Raw genomic sequence first — 27,586 nt, 5'->3', positions numbered from 1 at the left:
CAGGCCCTTCTCTGCCAGGCAGCTTTTCAGCCACTCTTCTCCAAACCTGTTGTATTGCATGGGGTTGTCCCCTGAGCAGTGAGCAGCCAGTTTTTCCAGGAGAATGCTGTGGGAAACAGTTTCAAATGCTTTACTAAGCTCTAGGTAGACGTCCACAGGTTTTCCCTTATCTACCAAGTGGGTCACCTTGTCGTAGAAGGAGAGCAGGTTAGTTCAGCAGGACCTGCCTTTCATGAACACACGCTGTCTGGGCCTGATCATCTGGCCATCATCCTTTGCACTCAAGATGCATCATTGATTGCACTCAAAATGATCTGCTCCATAACCTTCCCCAAAACCAACATCAGGCTGATAGACCTGTAGTTCCCTGGTTCCTCTGTTCCTGTGTGTCTGCTTACAGTTTGAATCTGTGTGAGCTCTTGGTGGTGGTGATTCCATGTGTCTCTGTGTTGTAAGAAGTATTTTGTTTTGTGTGGATTAGTGTGTTGCCTTTTTTTTTAAATCAGTTGTATGCGCTGCCTTTCAGAACCTGTCTTTTGATGATAAAAACAATTCTTTGTAATAAAAAAATCATATCGTTCGTAGTCCAGCCATATTAGTTGCATTTCTTTGCTCTTTCTAACAGTTTGTTATTTAAGTTTAATTTCTTCTTTTAAGATTCTTGCCTCTTTAGTAGATCTTTCTTCAGCAATTATTGGCAATTTGGCACATACAGTTGTAGGATTTTCAGTATTAACATTTAGTAACTTCTAACTTTTACATCTTTTTTGAGTGAAAGGATATGATCTTCTAGAAATTCACAGAAATTGGAATTAAATACTTAACATATTCAGTAGCCTTTAGTTTCCTTATTCCTAGTAGTTTCATTGTGGATGTATGCTGCTGTTATGTTGTATCTCTTTTCTTCTATTTAATACAAAAGTGTATCAAAGTCAAGACACTCCGCTTAGATTCCTTGTTCTAGTTCTCTGGGGCTGCTGGGAAAAGGATTGTGGAGTAAGTAGGTTGGTTTTAGTCATGCAACATTGGAAGTATTATGTTAACAAATTGGTAAACATTAGCATATTTCTGTGGTCATATCATATCGTATAAACATAATATCATAATAAACAGTATCGTACAAATATTGTAATTTTTTTTTGCATTGGCACAGTTCAGCTGTTTGGGCTTCTTCATGGAACATAGTGAAGGTGTTAGGAGAAACACATGGAGGACTTATAAATAAAGGTTGTAAAGAAGCTAAGCTTTCTTAGTAAGATTAAGGTGTTTCTGAATGTGAGGCTTTATTCTTACAGGTGGAGTAAGGAGACAGGAAATGACTGAACAAAGAGATGCTTCACTACTTCTCCCAGAAGAATGCTAACTGAGGCAGTAGGGCCTGTAGATAAAGTATCTCTTCCTAAAGCTGTGTACGCTGTAAATGGGATGGTAGAGGACATAAGAAAGGGAAAAATGCAGTCATGATGATTTTGAGCAGGTCATTCTCAATTTTATGTTTTGCTTTTAGCAGTATGGTCCCTGTTATGCTGGAATTTCAGTGACCTCAAGTGCGTGGGTCAGTATGTCAGCTGCAAGTGCTGAGCCAGGTTCTGGGAATCTGAGTAGCACACTCTGAATGCAAAGTCTTGGAAATGCATTCATGTAGGCATGCAGCAAATAGACTGAAATGATTGTGTCCGAAACAGTATATGTCTTAGAGATGGTTTTTCTTTGTGTCGTAGGTGTTGGAAGATAATGACTATGGTCGTGCAGTGGACTGGTGGGGATTAGGAGTTGTCATGTATGAAATGATGTGTGGAAGATTACCATTCTACAACCAAGATCATGAGAAATTATTTGAACTGATTCTCATGGAGGACATAAAATTTCCTCGAACTCTATCAGCTGATGCAAAATCATTACTATCAGGCCTACTGATAAAGGATCCAAATAAGCGGTAAGTGAAATTACTTGGGTATACAGTCAAAATAAATGCTGTAATTATACAGAGTAATGTAAAAATGGGCCAGTGGTACCTGGTCTTCCTGGCTGAAGGAGCTGTCGGTCACAGGAAAGGGCCACATGCAGCCATACGCTCTCAGATTTCTGCTTTTCTGACACAGCAAAAATCTGCCACGTGAGTCTTAACAAAAAAAAGCATTAAAAGCATGTGGAAGAGAACATTCACAGCAACGTAGGGATCCTTTCAGGTTTGGCTGTGTAAAGGAACAAAGGGAAAGCTCTAAGCTGTTTTTCAGAGTATGACCTAACCCTGAGTTAGCTGTAACGTCTCATGGGGACTACGTCATTTTTTCTTGCAAGTGATCGTACCAGAATACATGTATAGACAGGCACTGCTAAATGTTATTTGGGCATATAAATAGATCACATATTGGACCCTGTAAACTAGAAATTTGTTAAAGAATAACTCTTCTGAGTGAAATTTAAATACACTACTTTGAAAGCATGTATCACCTACCTGCTGCCTGTGCCCTTTTGTGGTGGGATTTTGCCTCTGGGATTGTTGCCTAGGAGAGCCATTTCCCAGTGGCTTCTGCACTGGTCCAGCAGTGTCCAGCCCCCTGTGGTTCTAAACTATATCTCTGTCTTTGTAAATCAGTTGGATTTGTCTGTAGGCCCCCTCTCTTCCCTGATCTCTCTGTTGTTCTTGAGAGTCTCTTGGCTTGTTTAAAGGGTGCAATTATTCTTCTGTCCATCTGTCAGTCTTCTCTAGTCCTCCTTCATAGAAAGGTTTGGGTCAGAAAGAACCTTAAAGATCATCCAGTTCCAATCCGCTTACCATAGGCAGGAACATCTTCCACTAGATTAGGTTTCTCAAAGCCTTATCCAACCTGGTCTTGAACATCTTCAGGGATGGGGCATCCATGACTTCTTTGGGCAATCTATTCCAGTGGTCACCACCCTTCCAGTAACAAGTGTCTTACCACTATCCAATCTAAATCTACACTCTTTAAACTTAAAACCATTACCCCTTGTTCTATCACTTCATCCCTGATAAAGAGCCCCTCTCCAGCTTTCCTGTAGGCCCCCTTTAAGTACTGCAAGCTTTGTCCTCAGTTTGTTTTCAAGAAGTTTTCAGTATTGGGCATTGCTCACTGGCACTCAGGGCTGGACTGGTTGCTGTGTCTCTCTGAGGGACAGTGCAATTGGTCAGCCTTTCTACTGCTACCGGCAGTGCCAGTTTAATTGAATATACTGTGTGCAGTATATTCCATATTGCCACCAACCAAATACATGGAAAGTAAAGTAAAAATTTGTTCCTGTAAAAACTCCTGATGAATTTTAACCTCCAAACAATCTGACCCATCAAATACACGAACCTTTAGAATTGAAGAGATACTTCCTTGTAATTATTCTTTGCAGTCAGTAGTGTTTAGTTTATTACAGCCTTACATTTTCAAGCTTATTCATATTCGAGTTCTGGTGCTAGCTAATGCTAAATAGGGTGGGAGCACAGAGATTAACTGTAACTACTTTTCTCTGAGCAGCTGGATGTGAAGATATTGAAGGAAGATGAGATTGTAGACTGTCAGGGATGCGTAGCTGAAGCATAGAGAATTCTGTAATGAGTAGTTGAGAAACAAATAGAAATACAGCCTGGAAATGAGAAAAACTTTAGAACCGGTTACTGCAAGACTAAAGTAGTAGTTCAGAATATTTTTGCAATTTGGCAGCAGGGTAATGCCAATATAGACTTTTTTTTTTTCCTTGGTTGTGTGAATTATTATTCCTTGCAGTAAATGCTTTGGAAAGAAATTCCTCTTAACTTAAAAGGCTGCTTTGAAATATCTTTAGCAGCTCCTTTTAATGAAACACAAACTGCTTGTGTCACTTAACTTGTCCATATTTAACATGTATGGACTGCTTGTTCAGTTAAGATTAGCTTTTTTCTGTTACAACTTGTTTCTGTTAGACCAGTAGGATAACCAGTCTCAGGAAGAAGTTAGGTGAGAGCTAAGCAGTCCTGAAAATCCATGTGCTGGTGAAAGAGGTAGAGGTTCCCTCTGCTGGATGTGTGGTTCTTTTTCCAACAGCAGCAACTCAAGAGAGCTCACAAAACTCGTTGAGTCAAATTTGACTTGCTAACACATCAAACAATGGCCAATTCTTTCTCATTTCCTCATTATGGGGATAGTTTCCTTCCAGGTTAGTGAGGTGACTTGGTTTACAGTCATCACTGGGAATGATGCTTTAGAAGCCAGTAAGAAGGCAGAGGTATGGGCAAGGGTGGAACCCTTCTCTTTTAGTGACCCCTTTTGTGAGCCTGAATCACCTTGGGCAAGTTCAACCAAAGTAGATGGAATTTACTTCCTAAGATGATTTGCCAGAGTCTGGCTTTGGCAAGCTCTGGGCCACAGTGAATAGTGTGGTTATTTACAATGGCCTTTAAATAACCTTCTCAGCAGGCCTACAATTTATTAATTTATACTAATTGACTCAGATTGAGACTATTTTATGGTAATTGGTTAATTGTTACAGCACCCAGATGCAACAGCAGTGAACACTATAAAAATGATGTGTGAATCATTACTGATTCAGTGCCTGGCACCTCCTTGGCAAAATTTTATGTCAGCATTGTTGGGTTGGGTTTGATTTTTAATAGTGCCAGAACGTTAGTTGGTCTTTTAAGAAAACTAAACTTAAGTATGTTTTTAAAATGAATGAAGTATTATAAAACCTCATCATTAACAGTAATGAACACTGCAGTTGGAATGATCAAATAGAATAGATCATGGCATGGATACTTCTACTGTTACATTTTCTGTCAAGACCACCTGAATTCATATTAAACAGGTGAGAATTATTCCTAGATAGTCAAAAAGAAATGATCACTTTTCCAATCACTACAGTAACTTAATCCACCTTTAAGAGTAATGCTTGCTTATATGATTTTTTTCTCCACTTTCTTTAGACTTGGTGGAGGCCCAGATGATGCAAAAGAAATCATGCGTCATAGTTTCTTTGCTGGAGTAAACTGGCAAGATGTATATGATAAAAAGGTATGTCTTTATATGACATTGAATAATGTGTCTTCTCAAGGTGGTTGCAAGTGATAGTCATAGGACTGCTGCTCTCTGAAGTTAGTCTTGCTTTTCTTTGCAACTTTTCATGTTCATAGAAATGAATACTTATTCTGAACTAGGTGTACTTTCTTAATCTTGTTTTCCAGTAATAATTTGTTAATGGACCAAAACCAGATTTTGAAAACCAACTTCAATTTAGCAAATTTTTTTCTGCTGTTATGTAAATGTCCAGTTCCTTTCCTTTCCTTTTTTCTTCTTGGACCTTCAAGAGAAAAGTAGATGTTTGACTCAAGATAATGTGAGAAAATGTAATGGAATTTTATCCCGAATTGCCTCTTTATATCTGCCTTTTATGGAAAAGTTGTTTTATCAAAATAGTAAAATCAAGTGATTGGAAGGGACTTAAGCAAAAATCTACTTTCTCATTGTTTGTGTTCAAGTAGAAATCTTTTTCAAACTTTTTTTTAAAGAGAGATCTAGGAAAATGAAAATAGCATTGAAACACCAAGCCAAAACAGCTTGTGGAGAAGGCAAGTACTGGGAATTCATCTGGAACAGTTTTCTCTATAACCCAGTCCTGTTCCTGTAATGATCAACACTTTGGGTATGGTTTTAGAAAATGAATTTATCTTACTCTGTATTGAAACTCAATTTGACTTACGTTGTTTTATATACAGAAGCTGATTTTATCTCAGTACTTGTGTAAGAATTTACTTGTTGCTATAAACCCCTTCTATTTTGATAGAATCTTTTTTTTTTCCCAACTGTTTTACATTGTTAATCTGCCAGTTGAGCCGTGTAGTTTTAAAAGATAGATTTTTCTCCTTTTTTTTCCTTTGTTCAAATAAAAGGAAAATAGAAGACATACGAATGAGCAGAATATGTTTATGCTACAATGTCAATGATACAAACTGTTTTTTCAGTTGTTGTTGAACTGGAATTTTAAAAATGTGTGGTTTTCGGTGTGGTACTTCTCTGACAAATACTAGAGTTGAAGTAAGAGCCTGTATGTGATGATACAAAATATGGTATGCTGAAGTTCCTTGATACAAGTGTGATTTTTCCCTGGCAGTATCATGAGGTTTCAAGAAACTTTAAAATAAATAATCAGAGTCAGTATATTAATCAGGTTACTTTATGAGCTCAACCACTGGTTGGTTATGCAGAGAAGCACTTTGAGGATGAATCTTAAAAATACAAGTTGAAGTTTGAAAAAAATCCTCCGAAATTTATTGGATTGCAGTGTATTAGGAGTGTGTGTGTGGGAAAACTGTTGCATTATTCTTGCTCCATTGAAAAAGATTTCTCAATTATTTTACATTAGAAATAGAGCTCTCAATCCTACACTGTGTTCAACATCGTATTTACTTCAGAAAATACAGATATTTTTACTTTTTAGGCATACACTTTGAATCTTTTGAAATCAACATGGTAAATGTCTTTCAATCAAAATCTTATAGTGAGGTATTAAAATAAAAGGAGGTATTTTTCAGGTATAAGTATATATATTATTTCTGTAAATATATAAAATTATGGATAAATTATGTTATATATACATGCAGGTGTTTTATGCTAATGGAGGTGGATATGGCTTATTGGAGTATTATAACTGGAGAAATTGTAACCAGTCATTGTTCACTGTGTCCACTGTTGCTTCGGAAAACTAAATCTGCCAGTAAAAAATTAATTCTGTTTCCTCAGTTGAGTGGTTAACTTCAAGGATCATAGGAAATACTTTTGTGCAATACTAACACACAATGTGTTCTCAATGAAAAAATAACTCATGAAAATGGCTCTGACAGTATGTTTTTCTGTCAAAAAATAGTTTTGTTCCTATTACATAGCTGTTTATGTGACTGGTTAAAATATCCAGTTGTTTTTGCACACACAGTCTTATCAGTTCTGAAGTGTGCAGTGTGTAAGACTGCTCTGAAATACAAACTTCAAACATAATAATAAGTTTAATTAACTTTCACAACATATGATTATTAGAACATTTATATGAATATTTTTGAGATTTTTGTATTCTGAAGTAAGTCAGGAATGTACATCAAACAAATTTTATTTTCAAGATGATTTATTCTATGCTTGCTTCTGTTGCTGTTTATTATTAGTAGCATAGTCTTCAGCTGTAGGGTCACTTGATGAAATTGATAGTTGATACAATTATTTGCACAGTAAAAATATTTCACAGTATTCTTGCCTGAAGTTTATGTACCATGAAACTGTAATTTTCTGGCTACATTTCAGGAGTGTGTTTCTGCTACCAATGAAAGAAATGAAGTTCACCGAGTAATGGAAATGAAAAAGTTTTATATTTCCATTAGTTGCTGGGAGTTAATTTTGTGTATGTGCACGCTATGCTCCTGTGCCACTCACTGATTTGTATCGTTTTGACTAGAGATTAAGGAGGTCTCTGTACTTAGGTTATCCCTTTACTGGTGTGATTAGAGACAGAATCATGTATCTCTAAACTTAGAACATTTTGTACAACAAACAGTATCTCTGTTAAATTAAATGAATCCAAATGCTCAAGTGGAATTATTAGCTTCCTGATACTGCTAACTAATTAAACTAATTTGGTACTACACAATGATAATAAAATGTTGTATGGCACAGTGGAGCAGAGAAGGTCGTTGCCTTTAGATGAAAAATGTATAGTTGTTAGCTTTTGTGATCAGATGTATTTATTTTTGGCAGAAAAGCCATGAGGCCATATGAAAGTGAGCAGCCTGTGCCAGGTTCTTCCTGTGATCGTCTCGGCTCCGATGAGTTTTTCTCTCTGTGTCTGAGTATGAGAAATTGAATAGTTTGGCAAACTCTGATGACCTCAAAAGCCCATATACTTCTAAATATTTGGTTTATTTTTAGCTGGAATAAGAAAGCTTTTTGACATTTCTCTGTTATTCGTTTAAGAATTGGTTTAGTATATTTTTATTTGGATTGCAGAAAGACTCTTAAGTTGTCTGATGTTCTATCTAGGGTCTTTCACTGAACAAAACCCACGTGGGCATTAATGTAAAGGTAGGAATTTGGTTATGTCTTCAGGCTTGCAGCTTGTAGCACTCAGGGGGCCTCGTGTCCGAGGAGATCCAGACCAAGATCCAAGGAGATCCAGCGAAGCCTGGATTTCCTTCTGCATGTAATATGGATGACAGAAGAAGAAAGTAACCATGTGGAAATTTGGGCTGGGGTCATGTATCTCCTGATTTCTTATGATACCTCTGATTCTTCCTGAAGGAAATTTGGGAGTGCTAACAAATGTATTTGTTAGTACTGGGAAAAGAGTAGGGGCAAGGGGCAGTAATGGTTAAAGCTGGGGTGTCTGATTTTGCTGCAGGCCCAGCACTTATGAGGGCACCTATTGTAGTGTGGAAGCAGCAGCTTTCAACGTGAAGTGTGACAGCTGCAAGAAGCTGTTCCTTACCCTTCAGCTGTGACTACCTTTGCTTTGACACAAGACCAGCAGATGATGAAATCCTATGATTAAAGCCCTGGGTTCAGGCCTGACAAAATCTACGATATAGCTATAATCTTTTTAAGTACTTTCATGTATCAGACTTTAAGGGAAAGAGCAAGAGGGAAGTAGGAAAATACCAGCATCTGGGTTTAGGCCATTGCTATCTGAGTCATACTATTTTTGTACAATTATCTGCAGTGCAACAAAACCTGCAGAAATAACCCTCCTTAGTTGCTTTTGTGTTGTTGCCATGTGAAGTAGTAGAAAGATCAGAAAACTGCTAACCAGTCTGATCTTTTCATTTTATTTCCAGTGATAATTTAAACTATATGGGCAGACATAGTGGTTACTTACCACCCCTTCCTCCAGCTGCTAGAATTTACAAGGAGGAAAATATATTAATACATAAGGGTTTCTGAGTCTTAAACTTGTTGCTATAGTCCTGGGGGTTGTGGTTTCTCTCTGTCTGTTGTATTGGCATTGTATTGCTTGGGAAACAGAGTTTGTCCCTGGGCAACCCGCCTCTGCCGGAGCCTGCTTTCCTGTGGGTTTACGCTGTGTGTCTTTCCACCACTGAACTGCAGCTCTTCCTGCTCCCTGCTGCCTGGGACCACCCCGTACAGTGTCCTAGCAGGGTTTGCGGGGTGTTTGCAGCTCCCAGCTGTGCTCTGCAGCTGCTGGTGGGGCGGCAGGCTGCCTGCTGCTGGGCCACTGGGTATGGGCACGAACCAGCCCCTGCCTGAATGCTCACTGACTGGCCTGAAGCTCGACTCAAATTACTGTCTTTCCTTCAGTGGAAACTCTAGGGGAGGGCTGGGCGTGGGATGAACAGGGATGTCTCTCTTCTATTCAGTAAACTAGATTAGTGCTGTGAGCAGTGCCATTTTGCCTAGTCTTTTCCTAGTCTTTTCTCCATCATGCTGCATTTCTCCAGCCATTCACAGTTTATTAAGGAAGGACGTAAGGACTGACAGAGTGCCTAATCTCGTCAGCTCCTGTTTCCTTTGGTAACTGAGAAAATGTCAGAAAAAGCACAGAGAATTATTGCTAGTAAATGAAAACTGGTATTTTAAAGCACTTAGATATTTTTAATTAGAACACTGTTGTTGACAGTCTAACGTTGAAAGATCAAACTAAGGTTTGTGTTGTTACTATCTCTGCATGATTCTTAGAGTCACCGAGCACTTGCTTCGATGGGAACTTAAAAGATGTGTAACTGAGGGAACATGTATTAACAGAAAAAAGATTTTTCACAGAAAGGATCATTGGGCACTGGCAGAGGCTGCCCGGGGAGGTGACTGAGTCACCATCACTGGAGTTATTTAAAAGACGGGTGGATGAGGTGCACAGGGACATGGTTTAGTGGTTGATAGAAATGGTTGGACTCGATGATCTTGGAGGTCTTTTCCAACCTGGTGATTCTGTGGATATGCATCAGAAAAACATAAAATTTTGAGACAAGCTTTGCTAGTGTCTTTTAAAAATGTTTTATTGTGGTATTTTGTGAGTTCATGAAATTCAATTTATATGAAAGCAGACTTTTTACTTAGAATGTCACTTAGTAAGTCACTAGTTTGTTAACACAAATGCAACGGGATTTGTGGTTGTTTTTGTTTTAAGTTGAGAAGTCTATTTGTGAATTGTGATGTTTCCAGCACAACCAGCTAGGCATGCTTATGATGAAATACAAAGGTGTATTTCAGTGATGTGACCCCATTCTCTTCTCACAGAATGAGCTGTTTTGTCCACTATTCTGGTTTGGCTAATCTCTCTCTTTGCTTTGATTCTTGGAAGTAACAGCTTTGCTGTTTCAGTTCTCCAAGCAGGTTCAAGGTTGATGAAAGTTTGATTTCTGGACATCAGATCATGAATGCTTAATTACCAATACTTAATTAACTTCCATAAAGAAAGAACTGTAACATTTGTTACAGTTTTTGACATTTGACAGACTTGAATAATAAACTAGATGGAAATTGTTGAAAAACAGCCTGTGATGAGAATACAAGACATTACTGTAATACTTGTAATTATTTTTATAATGAATTTTCAAACTACATAAGCTGTGAGGAAAGCAGAATTCATTTCATGTATTGCAAATTATTAGTAAGGAAGAGGCATACATGTTGGGATACAGCAGTGACTCTTTCTAGTTGGACAGCTTGGGACACAACAACCCCGTTCAGCCCTACAGGCCTGGGGAGGAGTCGCTGGAAAGCTGCCCGGCAGAGAAAGACCTAGGAGTGTTGATTGACAGCCAACTGAACATGAGCGAGCAGTGTGCCCAGGTGGCCAAGAAGGCCAGTGTCATCTTGGCCAGCAGGACCAGGGAAGTGATTCTGCCCCTGTACTGTGCACTGGTGAGGCCCCACCTTGAATACTGTTTTCAGTTTTGGACCCCTTACTAGAAGAAAGACATTGAGGTCCTGGAGACTGTCCAGAGAAGAGCGACAAAACTGGTGAAGGGGCTGGAGAACAAGTCTTGTGAGAAGCAATTAAGGGAACTGGGGTTGTTTAGCCTTGAGAAGAGGAGGCTGAGGGGAGACCTTATCACTGTCTACAACTGCCTGAAAGGAGGTTGTTGAGGTGTGTGTTGGTCTCATCTCCCACTTGATAGGCGATAGGATGAGAGGGAATGGCCTCAAGTTGCACCAGGGGAGGTTCAGATTAGACATTAGGAAAAAATTCTTCACCGAAAAGGTTATCAGGCACTGGCAGAGGCTGCCCAGTGAGGTGGTTGAATCACCATCCCTGGAGGTGTTTAAAAGGTGGGTAGATGAAGTGCTCAGGGATATGGTTTAGTAGTGGACAGTTATGGCTGGGCTTGATGATCTCAAAGGTCTTTTCCAGCCTAGCGATTCTATGGTTCTATGTCCTACTGAAGTTGAACCATAAGTAAGATTCAAATAGTTATTCCTTATGAATAAAAATTGGAGTTGAACAACAGTGCTCATTCTTTAGTATTTATATAATACGTGAAGAATTAGCATGCCTGGAGTTTTTGAGATTATATCTAGTTCACTAGTTTATTATTATTAGTTACTAGTTTATTATGATAGGAATGGTTGGACTCGATGATCCAGTGGGTCTCTTCCAACCTGGTTATTCTGTGATTCTGTGATTTAAACAAATGGTTCGGTGGGGCTGGTGTGTAGCCAGATCTCTTATTCCTCTTACACTTTATCTTAGAGTACTATTAAGCTGCTGTGTGTTGGTGGATGAGATTCTTATGGTAGTGTTAGTTTTGGGTTCTTTAGAAGGAATATTGCCATTAAATTAGAAGGAGAAGGAAGATAAGATTAATATTCTTGAGCATCATGTTTTTCATTTGGCAGATAGTGTGTTACAGTTACATTGAAGTAGCTTCAATCACCTCCTGTGCAACACCAAGACAAATTATTCCTTTCAGTCTGTCTTTGAGCAAATAACATTAGGTGTTTCCTTTCATACTGAAGTATGGTGTACTTGTTTAGTAAGAATGCTTACATTACTTTTGGACTGTTTGGCTTCTCAGGTCAGAAGTGGGGAAAAGCTGTGGTGGCAGCAGCTGGATTTCCTTTTGGCACCAAACATAAAATGCCACTGTGCATGGAGAGCTGTAGATAATGTTGGGTGTTTCGTTCTTTGTCACTGAGCCTCAGTGTCAGTCTCCCCTGGTATATATGGAGAAGCTTCTGAGTTCTTGTTCAGGCTCTGTATCAATCTGAGTAGTTTCCTCTGCAGCAGTTGCACCTCATTTGTCTTTCTAATGGTTTCATTACAGATGAAATTTGTGGAGATTTTGGCTTCTGTTTTTAAATAAAATCTGACAACTAATGAATAAAGGTGGCAACCCTCCAGAAAGATGATTGCCATGTTTCTGTAGCATGGCCTGGTGTGTTGGTGACATGGCTTTCAAAATCTGTCTTGAATGGCTCTGTCTCCAGTCTCCTGAATGTGGTGTTGAAGTACTGTGTCCCTCTGTGTACACTTGGGTGCATCATTTGTACCAGACTCTCTACTGCTTTGTCTGAAAGGATTTCTTACTGCATTTCTCTCATGTTCTTCTGGAGGTGATGCCTGAGCTTCATGTGCCCGTTCCTCATTTCTTGGCAAGAATTCTGCAGGAACCAGTAAATTATCATGGGGATTCTCCTATTAGAATTGGGAGTATGTCTTGCAAATATCCCAACAATTCTGTGAAGGTCACAGGAAGAGTTTACTTGAAGGAGGGGAAGGTGTGCCTTTGTTGGCAGATCAGGAATTTGGAGTGGGATATCTACAAGACTTTAGGTACAGTTAGGTGGGGTAGAGCAGATTGAAAGGAGTCATCTCCAGTTCTGGCTGGACTCATAGCTATGCTGGTGGAAATGATGCTGTGAGAGGAGGAGGCAAAGCGTATGGAAAGATTTAAGAAACCTCCCTACTGCTGTCTGTTGAGTTGTATCTGTGCATCTTAACCTCAGCTGCCATTTCCTCTTTCCCATGGTCTGTAGGAGATGATTGGTGTATGTGAGGGTATAGCTAGTACAAATACTAGCTGTATACAAATACTTACAGTGTAAGCTGTTGTAGAGAGCCACATGGTTGCACATTTTTTGTAGTCACTGAAGTTTCCAACTGCTTTTAATGTCTGGGCTATGAAAGGTACTGCTGTAAGATGGATGAATCTCGAAACACCAGTGACATAAATTTGCATCAAGTTCCTCCCTCCTGGTTACCACATGGAGTTTTGTGTGTTTTGCTTGTTTCACGTCTTCAGACAGCTAAACTTCTGGCAAAATTGGAAGTTTCATCAGCTGACTTACTGGATCCTATTGATAAACATCACATGCGAGCACCAGCTTCCTCCCATCACCTGTGATTGATGATGTTTGTTTTAATGGTGCTTTTCACACCTGATTAAAATTATTATTGTAATTATTGGTTCCTTAAGAGTCATTTAGTACTGTGTTCTCTACCTGAAAAAAAAAGGGTGGGGAGGAAGAGGTTTTCAGCCTGGATTTGGAAACAATGGGAATTTGTGTGTGCATTTGTAATGGTAATATAAAATGGAGAGAGGCTTTGTGTGAGTGGATGTACCTACACATGCTTTTGTTTAGTGGGTTTTTGGGGTTTTTTTTGCTGTTGTCTTGTTGTTTAGGTGCCCCTTTTATGTACTTTACCACGTTTTAATCTTTTGTGCCTCATCCAAAAACTGCAAAGTAATAGGAATTAATAATAATTTTCTGGATAGACTTCTACTGTGATGAGCATCTTGTTTAAAGCCACCTTTCTTTGGCTGGTCATGCAGTGCTACATAGTTACACAGTCTATTCCTTACAGGGTAGGCTAGCTTTTTTTGGTTTTTGGATGGCTCTGTGAGTGGATAGTGCAGTCTCCTTTGGTCAGCACTGGGATGCAGAGCTGCTTTTAACATTCACCAGTTCATGCAGATCTCTCCAAGCTGTAAAAAAAAAAAAAGTCTTGTGCATAGATCATAGTACAATAACAAAGACTGTTATGACTATAAAAATTATCATTAAAAAGCTGCTTTTTTTGCAGTGTACATCGTGCATCATAAATGGTGTCCAGTGCATCAGACTTGCTTAGGGGAGGGGGTTTAACAGCAGTTCTGATTCCTTTGCAGTGGGGTAAATTAACAAATTAATTGTTTGGTATTGGTGTTCTGGAGTTGAGAGAAATAACATGAAACTAGTGAAAACCACACACAAGCCCTGATAGTATCAGTGAGCCGTTAACCTCTTATATAGAAAGGGAAATGATACACTTTCTTCAGGGTGTGTATTTTAAATCGCATATGAGGAGATCAGAAAAAGGGCTTCAAGGTACAAACAAAAACATTGTCATCCATTTGCAATATCATACATACTAGACATAAGGAAGAATTTCTTCACCATGAGAGTGGTGAGGCACAGGCACAGGTTGCCCAGGGAAGCTGTGGCTGCCCCATCCCTGGGGGTGTTCAAGGCCAGGTTGGATGGGGCCTTGGGCAGCCTGGGCTGGTGGGAGGTGTCCCTGCCCATGGCAGCAGGGTTGGAACTGGATGATTTTTAAGGTCCCCTCCAACGCAAACTATTCTATGATTCTATGATACTAAACTGATGCGTCATTTAGGATTGGCACCATGTGTTGTGATGCCTTGCAGTTAAAATATTTGATCTGTAGGCTGTTGTTCTGGAGGAGAAGGTGGATAGCGAGGTTGGTTTAAAAGAGAGGCAAGGAAGTCCTGCCTGTGAGCTGTGAGTAAATACTAGTGAAGTACTTTTGGGAAATACCGCGCTGTACTGTCACAGCAGTAGGCACGGTTAGATCGTGCGACTCACTTGATCATGGACTGTCTCTTTTTCAAATAGAAAATTTATTTTAAGCTTCACATAATTTCTTCTAAAGGTAAGTTAAGATATAGGCTTTAACCCTGCTAAGAAAAAAAAAATGCATTGTTTACTGTGCTCACTGTGTAGTTCTTTTTGCCTTAGCTCTTTATTCCACCCATTTGTGGTGAAGTACCTGGATTTGCCTTAGCACAATATTTATGTGGGTGTTTAGAATGTCCTGAAGAGGTTTTAGGTAATGGTCTTTATGCAGCTCAGATTATCCGCAGTTCATGTGAGAGCGGTACTTGGAATTTAGCCAAGTTGTGCTACTAGCTAGATTGTGAACTAGTATTTTTGGGATTGACTGTAATGGCCTCTATCTCTTAACTGGAAGTTAGAGACTCAGCTGCCTCTCCACAGACCTACTGGTTTGATCTGGGACACAGGGAAGAGGAATAATTTATTTATTTTCCTGGTAGTAATTTGGCTGACTTCAGGTAGAGTAATTTCATTTTGTTTCTTGGTCCCTTTCAGCTTGTACCTCCTTTTAAACCTCAAGTGACATCTGAGACAGACACCAGGTATTTTGATGAAGAATTTACAGCTCAGACTATTACAATAACGCCGCCTGAAAAATGTAAGTCAGAAATTATGCATAAGCATTACTTAAAAATGGTGAGTTTGCAATAAAGAACTGTGATGTAAGGTTGGTTTTTTTTTTCCATATGAATAGAAGAGCTGTTCTCAATGTTAATGGTAAAAATCTTTGTATGGAAGTAAGAGTAACTCTCAGTGATTGTGTTCTTTTAAAGGAAGAGTAAAACTTAGAATATTAGATCGCTGCCAGAGACAAGTGGATGTCTCTTGTGTAGATACCAATTACTTGAAAATGAAATTTCCTATCAAGTTCTGTGTTTCAGCAGAGCTCTTAAAAAAAGTTATTAATAGAGATATAATAGCTGCTCTGGGTGTTGCACAGAGAGTCTTTGCTGGAGTGAATGTAATTTTACAACAGTTTGTATTTTTGTCATCTTCTGCTACACACACAAGAATCATGGTCTGATCACCCAAGCTGAGGTTTAACAGAGTTCCTTACCGAGCTATAGCAGTTAAAGTCTTGCTGCTGAGTTCTTGAATGGATTTCCTTTCTAAGTGACATTTTTTTATTTTTTTTAGGGGATGAGGAGGGAGGATCACAAAGGCAGATAATAAAGGCTATAGATAAGGTTCACTGAGCTAGCTCATTTTTTGGTGCTTTAGGATTCCCGGGTTTAGCTGCAGTTTTTTGTTGGCATACAGATCTGGATTATTTTCTGGATATTGCATTTTTAGTGTTTGGACAAGTCATTTAAGTGATTTTAAATCTTCCTGCTGTGAAAAAAAAATCACCCATTCTTCTCTCATTTATCTTGATAAGACTTTGTTCATACTTCCAATTTGAACAGATTTTGCCAAAAATTTTATTAACTTGAAGTCTGTTGGTTCAATGATCTCTTGAAGCTCCACGTATGCAATGAGAATGCTATTTATACATTGAAGGCTGAAGCAATACAATGTGGATGCTACCAAGAGTTCAGCTGTAAATTTATTGAATTCAGAGCAGGTGATCGATACCAGTGTGGGGAAACAACCTACCTGCCTAAAATACCTGTCTTGGCCTCTGGTAATGATGTGGCTGCTGCAGCATGAAATCTAGCATAGGCTGCAACTCCACCCCAATCATAAGAATAATGAAATTGAGGGTGATGACCAGCAGCAGCGCAGAGATCAGCTGCAGTGTTGCTGATGTGGAAAGCCTTCCCAGAGAGCTGGCAGGGCTGCCTCAGCTGAGGCTGTGCTGAGTAGCATTGCCAGCAGCACAAAGGTGTGTTTTCTATTGTGCCAGGTAGATCTGGAGAACTGCTGCCAGTCTTAGGGAACTGTGGTGCTTCAGGGATCACATGGGATTTTCCATTTTCTGGGTATTGCAACAGGAAATGATTCTTAATTATTTGTCTTTTAAAACTAACAAGTAATTGTATTAACTGCATTATGGAATCACCTCTGCCTAGTGTGATTATGTGAAAAGGAGTTAAAATGTTTTTTAGCGATGGAGAGTTGGTGTCTGTGCATCAAAAGGATACTGCTGAAATAAAGATCTCTTATAGTTACAGAAATAATTCTGATAATGTTTAGACCAGTTATTTGGATACCTTTTTTACAAATCACACTAAGTGAATATTGAAACTATATTTTGTATCTACAGTAATGAAACTGATAGCATAATGAAACTATAATGAAACCAACAAGTGCTGTACATTAACCTGATTTAAATTGACAATGTAAAAGGGAGATTGTGTGTGAAGTTGCAGAACTGAGAAGCAGCGTTAAACAGCCTAATCGTAGCAGTTGCTCAAACCTGTGTTAACTCTAGGTTGTATATGTGGATTATACGAAGATACAAAAGATACGTAATTCTGAAAAGTTGCATGTAAGCATATAAATACATCATTAGAATAACAGTTTCAATACAAGTCCTTAAGGATAAGCACTATTAAAAAAAATCAGGTGAGAATGTAGATCCGAATTCTCAGAGTGAGGCAACATCTGGTACCTGGTTTCCATTGGCACTGCAGAATTATGTAAATACAAGTATTTATGAATTTGGCTTAGTCCGTGTTTCCTCTGATCCCAGTAAATACTATAAAAATAAAGAATTTACTAGAAAATAATATGTAAAAAATAAAACATATAGAACCTGCATGAATTGCTCATTTTATAGCCATTTTTTTTCTTTGAACTGTCTTTAAAATGAGGGAATATTTAAATATATCTTTGGTAAGGTTATAATTTTCTGAACTCAGCAAAAACAATGAAAACTGGCTGCTTTGATCAGCAATCGCCTTCTGTGCTACCAGAAGCTGGATGTGCTGGCATGTTTTGATGATTTGATACCCGCCTAGGAAATGAGAGTGATGACTGAAGTTCTCAGGTGATAGTCATAATAAAACAAACCAAACAACCAACATAACCTGGACTAAATGATGACTTACTTGAAAGGATGTCCTTTCAGGGAGCGTCGTTCTATTGTATGAGCATAAGCTTGCATGAATAAAGTCTTACTAGAACTCGAGCCTTTAACTTAAACGCCGAACCCTGAAAGATATACTGCATGTCAGGTGAATAATAACATTTTGTTGCAAATATAATGACATCTTGAACTTCTCCCTTAATACAGATGACGAGGATGGTATGGACTGCATGGACAATGAGAGGCGGCCGCATTTCCCCCAGTTTTCCTACTCTGCAAGTGGACGAGAATAACTTTTTTGTTCTGCTGCTTCACTGTCATCTTAGGTTTATCACTGAAAATGATTCCTGAACATCACCACCAGTACTAGATACTGTTTAAGATAGCAGGGGCACTTTCAGAGACCATTCCAAATTGAACAAGTTTCTTGCCCAGACCTACCCAAAGTCCGTTTTGGTTTTGCATGAAATATGAGATTTTTCTCTACTACGCTCTCCTGCTGTTGCTGCTGTCCACAGTCTCAGTATAATAGCAACGTCAAGAAGTTACTAATGGTTTCTTTGAAGGTAGATGACTTGACTTCAGCATTGTATACTTTGTGCACGAGTAGTCATCTATTTTTCCTCACAGTGGAGGCTAAACAAAAGATGTGTCGGTCCGGCTTTTCTTCTTCCAGAAGATGAATCAAAATTGTAATTAGTCTAAAAAGACTAGTCTATAACATTTTCTTGCATCTGTTTGTGCTGGTTAGAACAAGGAAACACAAGGGTGGTGATGTACATATGCAAGGTTTCTGTTAGGCATATCATTACTTGAAGCAGGTCTCTGTCATTAACATCTGGCTGGAATTTGCTTGGGAAACGTTTGAGAGAAGGACTTAAACTGTTGATATATATAAATATATATATATATTATTTTTTAATTACTGTTGGATACTACAGAAGAAGCAGAAGGGCTGGGCTTACCCAGCCTGCCACTTAGAACTTCCAGGTTCATGTGCAATCATGGAGAATCGAACATCATACATGCAAGAAGTGAAGGCATAAAAGCAGCAGTTGAAGTTGTTTAAGGGGTCTTATAATTTGCACCAGATAACATCTTTCTCATGCTTTTCTTTTTCTTCATGATATATGTCACCTCTGATGGCTGAAGAATGTAGACAGGCATAATGGTATTGCTTTTCACCAAAATGTGTGCACCAAGGTAAACAGGTGTTTGCCTTACTCGTTTTATTTTGACTTTGTGAATTAGCTTTTTCTCCAGATGTTTAACTCTGAATATTCTTTGTTGTTTTTTTTTTGGTTGTACTGCAGTAGTATTTATTTTTAGAGATAAGGATTGTATGTGTCATGTTTGCAAATGCTGCTACATCTTAGATAGAACAGGCTTATAGCAGTTAATTTTGTAATATATGGAAGGACTGTACAAGCTGAAGGGGATAATGCACTTTTCTCCCATGTGGAAATTTTAACGAGGCTCTGAAATTGTACTTACTGCTTAGAATCAGATTTTTGTGAATGAAATACTGTCTTTCAATTGTTTGGCCATGGAGGTGATGAATTCCAGCTTCATGTGCCAAAGAGTTAAAAACAGGCAAAAGCGCTACGTCTTGTGCTCCATTGAGGATAAATGTAATTAAGAACCTGACAGCACAATAGAAAATTTCTGTTCTTAATGAAGCAAATGTATTTGAACATAAGACCATTACAAGAAAAGCACTTTATTTTAATAATTAAAATAGTAAATTTCTGCGATCAGGCATTTTCAAGCAAGGTTTGCCCTCAACCAAAAGAGTCCCAAAACTCAGCATGTTGCATGTAACCATGATACCCGATTGACCGAATTGAAAACATCACAAGAAACACTCCACTGGTAGAAAAACATCTTTCCATTTCCAAAGATCTGTACCTAACAGAGCGTGTGCATAAACTTTAGCTTTGATCTTCAGCAATGATAATCTTAATAATAAACCCTTTGGTGCTAGGAGTCAGGATATTGCAGAGTACAGTGGTAGCATACGCGTATCCTTGCTCACGACATCTGAAACCCCTGACTCCATGGGATTATCATTCAAAGTATCTCTGCGTTTGCATCTTGTTAAGCTCCCATGAAGACTGTGATATCGCAGAGTATTGCTGGTTGCGTTGTGTGAATGAGTAGATGAGTCTGAAAGGAGAGGTGTTCCTGTGTAGATGCCTCAGCCTCTTGATGGGGGAAGTTCAGCGCCCAAGCATGAAGCCCACTGCTGGCAGTGCATGTGCTGGGATGGTCAAGGGGTAGAAGGGCATTTTAGCAAGGCAGCTAATGACACAGACTAATTTAGACAATTTTTCATGTTTCCTGTTTTATCTGTAGTAATGGATGGATAATCAGAAATACATCATGAGGTATATTTTAACTACGTAGGATCTCTTTCTGTTCACCTTGTAACACTAAACACACATAGAAATTATCCCTCCATGGAGAGAGAGGAGCACAGTAGATGCATTGCAGGTCTGTTCTGCACCGGTAGTGTAGAGGTGTCTGCACTGACACCGTGAGTGACTGAACTGTAATAACCGAGTACTTAATAGATGGGCATTAATTAGTTCTCTGCAAAGGCCTCTTATTTACAGACTAAAACTAAGGTGATTCAAAATCTGTTACATGCCTGTGTTTTTCCCCTATGTTTTCAGCTTGTAATAGCAGTAAGTTTCTTGACAGAGGGTACCTTTAGCTAATGACCAACTGGCTCCGTGCCTCTGGCCAGCCGTTCCTCGTGTGCAGAAGCAGCCCTGTGGTTAGCTCACCATTGCGTAGCTAGTTAGAATGCAGTTTGCAGTAAATATCTGAATTATTTGAAAATCTTCTAAGACTTCACTTTACATTGTATTGTCTGCCTCCAAAAACGTTATAGATGAAGTTTATGCTACAGAGAGAGTTTGCGGCCTGCCCCCACCTCTGGCTTGGAGCATTCTCTGTCTTACCACTGTTAGAAAGAGGTGAAAGGCAAACGGTGCTGAGAGAAGCTTTTGAAGCTCTTCTTTTGCTGGTTGCAGTTGTGGTCGGATTTGGACAGGAGGTGGTGGCTGGTTACCTGGGCGAGTCTTTCAAGCACAGTACATTTGACTATGACTCCAGCTTGTACTGACTTCCATAACACCGTGTGCCCTCTTATACTGCAGCCATCGCAGAGGAAATAGGTCATTTCTGTTTGGATTTTGGCAGTTTTGCACACAGCTTCACTTTCCACACTAATCCATCTTTCAGTACATTCCTGTTGCTTAAAGAACATTTATTCCAGTATTGTTTTACATTTTTTTCCATCTTTACTTGCGGCTTCTTAAAGCTGACTGTTCTTGCAGGGGCCATGTGCTTCTCCTAGAGTATAAAAGTAAGGTCTTTCCTTACTAACTGCAGGGTCTATATATTACACCTCAATGTACACACTTTGCTGCTACTGTTTGTACTGTCTACAGTAGAATTTCCTTATCTTGCTCCTGGTAGTGCATTACAGGCAAGCATGAAATGTAAAGTATTTATTTAAATAAAAACCTCTAAATTGGTAATTGAATTACCTCCCTGTAGCTTTAGAGTTTGTGACATTTCTTGACCTTGCTAGTTCTTTCATTAGATCCATGCAAGATCTAGTCATACGGTTAAGGATATTAAGCAGACACGACTATGAACCCAAGAAACCGTATTACTGTTGGTCATACTTAAACTGTTTATTTCCTTAAGTATATGACCCACAAGGATGTGAAATAGCTACAAGAAACTGTTTTTGTACACTGTACATCCTTAGTATTTTTACACGTATATGATAGGGATGCACATTATTTTCCTTCGTACAGACAGCTTAAATAAAGCACTATGTCAATCTGCTACTTCTGTGTTTTTTAATGCTAATCTGTTCTGGAGGTTTGTAAATATATATATGTATATGTTCAAGCTTGCCACAAAGAACGTATTTTTTTATATCTGCACATTACTATTAAATATCTTAGAGGATAAAATTCCTAATTTGTTCTGCGTGAAAGAAAGAAAAGCTGAAATGAGAAGGCTATATTGCAGTTTACAGAAGATTTCTCAAGTTTGGGTTAAATATTTACTTCATATTTTAAAGCAATTTTATATAGGTTAGAGTTTTCAATCTTGAAATGCACAAAGAATTTACTTAATTTCTTCTTACAAGAAAATGTACACCGTTATTTTTTTATCACTGTATATATAATGATCTGTGCATGTTCAGTTACAAGTTTGACTTGCTGTGAAGTCCTAGTGATAACTGTAACTTGGCTGTGATGTATTTCAAATACTGGGTGATCAGTTTCAGGTTGTAAATTATTAAGTTACAGTATTGTCAAAAAAAGGTTTTATGACCAAGCAAGATGTATCTGTGCTTTGGACCAAGGCTGTTTCCATAGAAGCGGTTCACATTAACTTTGCAAGGTGTGTGTCACTTGCAAAAGTAAATTTGGGTTCCACTTTTCAAGTAACGATTACACAGGGCTACATTCCTGTCAGAACACCCACGATTAAAGTGATTTGTCATCTAATGAAATTCATAGCTTCGCATCCCATAGGTAGGTGAAGTGCTGGAGTAAAGAGAGAGAAAAATTGGAAGGTGGGATTTGCAGGGCACCTCAAACTGGGACTCTTTGAAGCCCGTAAGCTGGTCCAGGTCTGTTTGAACAGGCTGGTCAGAGCGGCTGAGTGTCCTTAAAACAGGTGTTTATCTGGGTTTTAGCTCCATTCTCAGATACGAACGCTTCCCTGGAATAGAGGTGCTTCAACCAGGTCTCAGGTTTGTTCCTTTCCCTCTCTCCCCCCTCCCTTTTCTTTTCTCCCCCACCTTGCAGCAGGAAAGAGCATGAGCCAGCCCAGGCATTAGTTCAGGAATACAGCAGACCAGGGACCAGGACTTGGCCACAGCAGTGGCTGAACTGTCTGGTCAGGCTGCATCATGCATGGCAGGATCACCTTGTGGCTGTGCTTGTAGGTTTTCCTAGATTCGATCCCCTAGTCTGACGCTTAACCTTGTAAAACTACACATTTTGTGCCTGAGAGTGTGTGTGTGTGAGAACATGAGACAGGTAGACCTAGTGCTGTCTCTGCTTAATGACTAATTATTGCTACAAAGTAGATTAGCTGCTGCAGAGAAATTGATTCCTTTTTGGCTCCCAGGAACATAACAAATTGAGCCTACACCTGCGATGAGTAGGAAAGCCTCCTTCCAGTCGCATGTACTCGTAGCCCAGGATGCTTGGTTGAAATCAAACACACACATGGCCGTGCAGGTGGGTGGCTGGCACTGTGCTCTGCATGCGGCCACCAGAAGCCACCTGGTAGGTGAGGCAGGTCCAGAAAGGTTGAGAGTCCAGCTGTGCCTTGGGCAGGGCAGCTCCAGGATCTCAGTGAAGCCTAAGTGTTGGGACTAGGTGGCTGAGTGCCTTTGTGCGTGTCTCTATTTAAACACAGATTTATGCTGTGGAATAATAATAAAAATAGAATTTTTAGAAAGTTTGCATATTCCTACATTTATCACTGTATATTCTTACCTGTGTAACCATTTATAAAGTAGTGACACTTAAATGAATTGTCTGCCTGGTTACCACAGAGAACCCAGAGTTTGACCATAGAGGACTTTTCTTCATCAGGCTTTCTCATCCCTAAATACCTGAGGCCATTTTTAGCATGTTTATTGTCAGAGTGGTGAAGCCATTTGGGGAGGAGTTCAGATGTGTTCAGCAGTTTAATATGGCAGGAAATTGAAATAGGGAGGAAAAACCACTTTGAAGTTAGGGCTGAACCACTAATAATTCTTAAAATACAAGGGAAGGAAAGCTTGCGTCCCACAACAAATGGTAACTTATTGCATGTGCTGTTACTCCTATTTTTGTTACATTTTATGTCTTCATGCTGGCTGAAGTAGATTTATTAAAGGTGATCTGTTCTTTGTCCTTTTTTCCCCTCTTTACTAGCACAATTCTGCAACTGCGCTGAAAATAACAGATGTAGAAACTTATTTCTTACATGCTTAGGTTATCCTACACTCAGATTAGCAAGAGATTCAGATGAATTCTTTATGAAACAGTATAGTATTTGGAAAATAACTTAAAAATCCAAGCAGACAATTAACCAGAAAAAGAAAAAAGCCCTCCAGCTGCATCCTCCAAATGTTTGGAGTTCAATAATTTAAAGCCAAGGTCAGCTGATGCGCATCTCTGAGACTACTGAATAGTTGCTGGTGGAAAAATCCAACATCACCATTTCAGTGTTGAGAGCCGAGCACCTCTCTTAAAGGCTAATGTGTACTAAGGGCCCGTTTCTCTTAAAGGCTTTATCTAGTGAATGCTCTGAAGGGAAACCTGCTCCATGGAAATTTTTCACTCTTAGCTTTTCTCATGGATAAGTAGTTGTTGGGACTCTCGCTTTTGTATAAGAATCAACAAATGCCTTGTAAAAATAAAAGTTCTGAGGTAGACTCTGGCAATGAGTTTATAAACAGCCCAGAGGGCTTGTGCAAGAGGTAACAAACCATTCCCTTCTCCATCCTCCCTCTGCACATGCTTTCCCTTGAATTGAAAAGAACAGAACCAGAAAAAAATAATCCAATTAAGTTTATTGGTATTTCAGTCTGTAAATAAGACATCTATGTTCGATTATAAAAATAGATAAAATAATTTTATTAAAAAAAATTGTACAAATTGTAAATTAAGCCCACACTACGTAGTAGCTGTTCACCCTGGCTTGCAAGCCCAGCCTTTGCAGAAACATCTCATCTGTCTTCCGAGGATGTCTGGTAGGCTAGTAACACTTCAAAATGTCTATGATTCTATAGCTAAAAACAAATAGAAACCAGTTGAAATTAGCAAACAAGTGTGCCTGTTTTCTGCAGAGGAGGCTCGGGTGAGCCTCAGACAAGCCCAGCCGGGTGCAGAGCAGACCTGAAAGATAAAAGGGAGAGACGGTTGTGTGAGTAAGCAGGCTCTATCACCTTGCTTGTCTTTCTCATCTGTGTCACGTCAGCCTGCTGGAAAGTTCTTAGAAGAGAAATAAAGAAATGGTTAGGGCTGTGGTAATGCGATGTAAACAAACGCGGTTTCAGAGCCTGAGTTTCCTGCAGGCCTGCTGTCCTTGCCCCTTTCTAAGATCAGAAGTCTTACAGGTAGCAAGAACAAGAGCTATTTCATTTCTGAAAAACAGGATCTCCATGTGCTTTAGACACAGCTCATATTTAGCTGTAAATAACAGAGCTCTTGTTTTGGGGCACGTCTACCAGTCTACCCCTTCTCCTTTCCAGGAAGGAGATGGCAGGTTTGTGCCACAGCCTGTTTACTGTGAATTGTTCAGCGTGTGGATGGGGAGGGGGCAGCTGCGGCAAACCGGGGAGCTGCTGCCTGGGTGCATTAGGAAACCCCTGGAGGGAAGGCTAATTTGCAGTTCCGACCCTCTTGCATAGCTATTGTTTGTGCTTCCGCAGTAGCACTTCAGGACTGAGTTAAGAGCGAAACAGCAAACTATTGAAGCCGGAGGAGCTACCTAGAATTAAGCTACTGGAATTCTAAAATTTTAATTTAAGATCTGTAAATGACTTCAGAAATAAAAATAAACTTTCTACTGTGGCTGGTTTTGCATTAGAGGATGAAAGGCTTTTGCTTTTTCTTTTTCCTTAGTTGATAAGGCAATTAAGGCTGGGTTAAAAAAGGACAATTTATGAAGCTACAGCTCATTAAAGAATTCATTAAAAACAATAACATGGTACTTTTTTTTCCAAAAATACATGCATCAACACCAACCGCTACAGTTCTGCCCACAACCAGTGCAAGCAAAAATGAGCTACAGCCGCAGAAAGCCATAGGGCTTGAATTCCGTGACAGTGACTAGTTAGCAACAGCCAGAGGACATCGGGCATTGTGCTGCAGTGACCCTCTGCGTAGAGCTAACATTAGAGTACAGGCAGAGATTAAAAAGGAAAAAATCTCCACTCAGCTCCCGAAGAACTCTCCTGGAAACTGTTGCTGTTGTAAGTGCCTTAAAACATCCCCAGTGAGCCCATTCCTTTGCCATGCAGCTGCACGTTTGCTTGCTGCTCTCCCCACTCACAACTAAAGTTGCACCCCGAGTGAGAGAGGCTCCTCATTTTAGGCACCCCTTTTCAAAATGTTTCTACCCCAGCAATGTCACACTGTCATCCATGTCCCTAACTCAAAATGTGCTATTTGTCACCCACAGCCATGAGAAGCATTTCACTAGCCTTGCCCATATGCCTGTAAGTCCATTAGGTGCCAATACTTCCACCCCAAAGCCCCAGGGTACCTACATGCTTGCTGGCCAGACACCCCGCTGGAGGTATGGGCCTCCTACAGCTGCAGATTCACAGACTCGGAAGAGCTAAACACTGGGTGATGCAGCACTTGAAGTGTCACGTCGGGGCAGTCAGACATCAAGCAGTGTTCTACCTGTACCCACTCCTGTCACAGTTTAACTCTCACCACCACTGACTAAATTCTATTCAAGGAGTAATAAAACCTTCTCTTTCGCCTGTTTAAAAATCAACCAAATGAAAACCCAACAACCAACCCCTGCCTATGGAATGTCACTAGCCACTATTTGTGTATTTAAAGTACAAGAACAAGAACAACAAAAAAGTGTTCCCCCAGTAACCTACACAGCCTTCAGGTCTCTTGAAGAACAGGTGAGAATGGTGTAAGGATCAGCCTGAATCAATTCTGACATCAGAGATGGACAACCTACCTGTTTTCTGGACATAAAGCTCCCCTTCTGTAACATATAATCGGGAAAAAAAGCAAATAGGGCACGTAGGAGCACATCGAGCACTGCATTTGCTGCTGGGACTTCACTGACAATTCATGCTGATGTGAGAAAACCACTGCTCAGGAACAGCTGTAATTCTGACAGTGCCTCCCATTGAGCAGTGAGAGGGGTGAGGGTGGGAATACAGTCACAGGTGAGGGCAAGTATATTTTAACTTCTGTTTAGGAAAAAGGAGGTCTGTTTGCAGACATGCTTACTGTGAAAAAGACATCTGTAGTGAGGGAGGAGAATAGTTTTAGTGGCTCGGCCATACAGAGTGCACAGGGAGAGCACAGGTTCCTGCCAGGGAGGGGCTGGCTTGCAGGAGGGGATACTTCAGGGGGTAAGGCTGACTGCACAGTGACAGCACTAGCTGGAGGTAATCCCCAAGGTCCAAATCCTGGCTGTCTGCACTCCCGCTGGCTCAGCCGGCCAGCAATCCCTTCCAGCAGCCAGGGTCTGCAAGGGGACAATCAACTGGGACACATACTTACTCCTGTCAGACTGATGGAGACCAAGGCAGACCCTGCAAGTTAGGAGTATCCCAGCTTTCAGCAACAGCACCCTGTACGGAGTGGGCAGCACTGAGGTTTCTAGTAATCTCAGTTTAGATGTTTGTTTGCTATTTAGTGCATGCATAGGAGGGGAGCTAAATATCTCTCACCATCCTGACTTGGAGGAAGTTGCAATGTAAGAGAGACTTTCAAAGATAGAATTAAAATTTGAATCACTCCAAAACTTTCTAAAATGAGAGGTGTAAATCCCACAACTAAACTTTTGACTACCTTTACGCAGACCTCAAAATTTTATGCTGTATACCACTATTAAATATTAATGTAATGGCCTGAAACACAGTCCATGCTGTTAGGTCAGGACACATATTCATACTGGTCCTTTTTAGCTCTATGGACACTACACTGTGAGCAACTTCATCATGCTGAAGGCAGCTGGTTATTCTGAAACAATACTGAGCTTCTTTCAGTAACAGAAGATTTAATGT

The 27,586-nt window shown here is 39.8% G+C and overlaps 2 protein-coding genes across 3 annotated transcripts in view; one reads left to right on the top strand and one right to left on the bottom strand.

The window, feature by feature from the left end:
* Window positions 1–23,729, top strand: part of AKT3 (AKT serine/threonine kinase 3) — a 150,795-nt gene extending 127,066 nt beyond the window's left edge. Inside the window, exons 11-14 of the mRNA XM_069852420.1 lie at window positions 1,722–1,936; window positions 4,913–5,000; window positions 15,312–15,414; window positions 17,995–23,729. Coding sequence (XP_069708521.1) covers window positions 1,722–1,936; window positions 4,913–5,000; window positions 15,312–15,414; window positions 17,995–18,080 — 492 coding nt within the window. The 3' untranslated portion in view covers window positions 18,081–23,729. The remainder of the gene's footprint in view (window positions 1–1,721; window positions 1,937–4,912; window positions 5,001–15,311; window positions 15,415–17,994) is intronic.
* Window positions 23,730–24,590: 861 nt separating this feature from the next.
* Window positions 24,591–27,586, bottom strand: part of SDCCAG8 (SHH signaling and ciliogenesis regulator SDCCAG8) — a 115,587-nt gene continuing 112,591 nt past the window's right edge. For both annotated transcript variants that reach the window (XM_069852415.1, XM_069852414.1), the window contains one exon: window positions 24,591–24,716. The gene's annotated coding sequence lies outside the window, so the exon portion shown is untranslated. The remainder of the gene's footprint in view (window positions 24,717–27,586) is intronic.

The sequence above is a fragment of the Phaenicophaeus curvirostris genome, chromosome 2 (assembly GCF_032191515.1).
Source record: "Phaenicophaeus curvirostris isolate KB17595 chromosome 2, BPBGC_Pcur_1.0, whole genome shotgun sequence".
NCBI classification, from domain to species: Eukaryota; Metazoa; Chordata; class Aves; order Cuculiformes; family Cuculidae; genus Phaenicophaeus; species Phaenicophaeus curvirostris.
The sequence above is the reverse complement of the archived record's forward strand: the minus strand, read 5'-3'. Positions and strand labels throughout refer to the sequence as shown.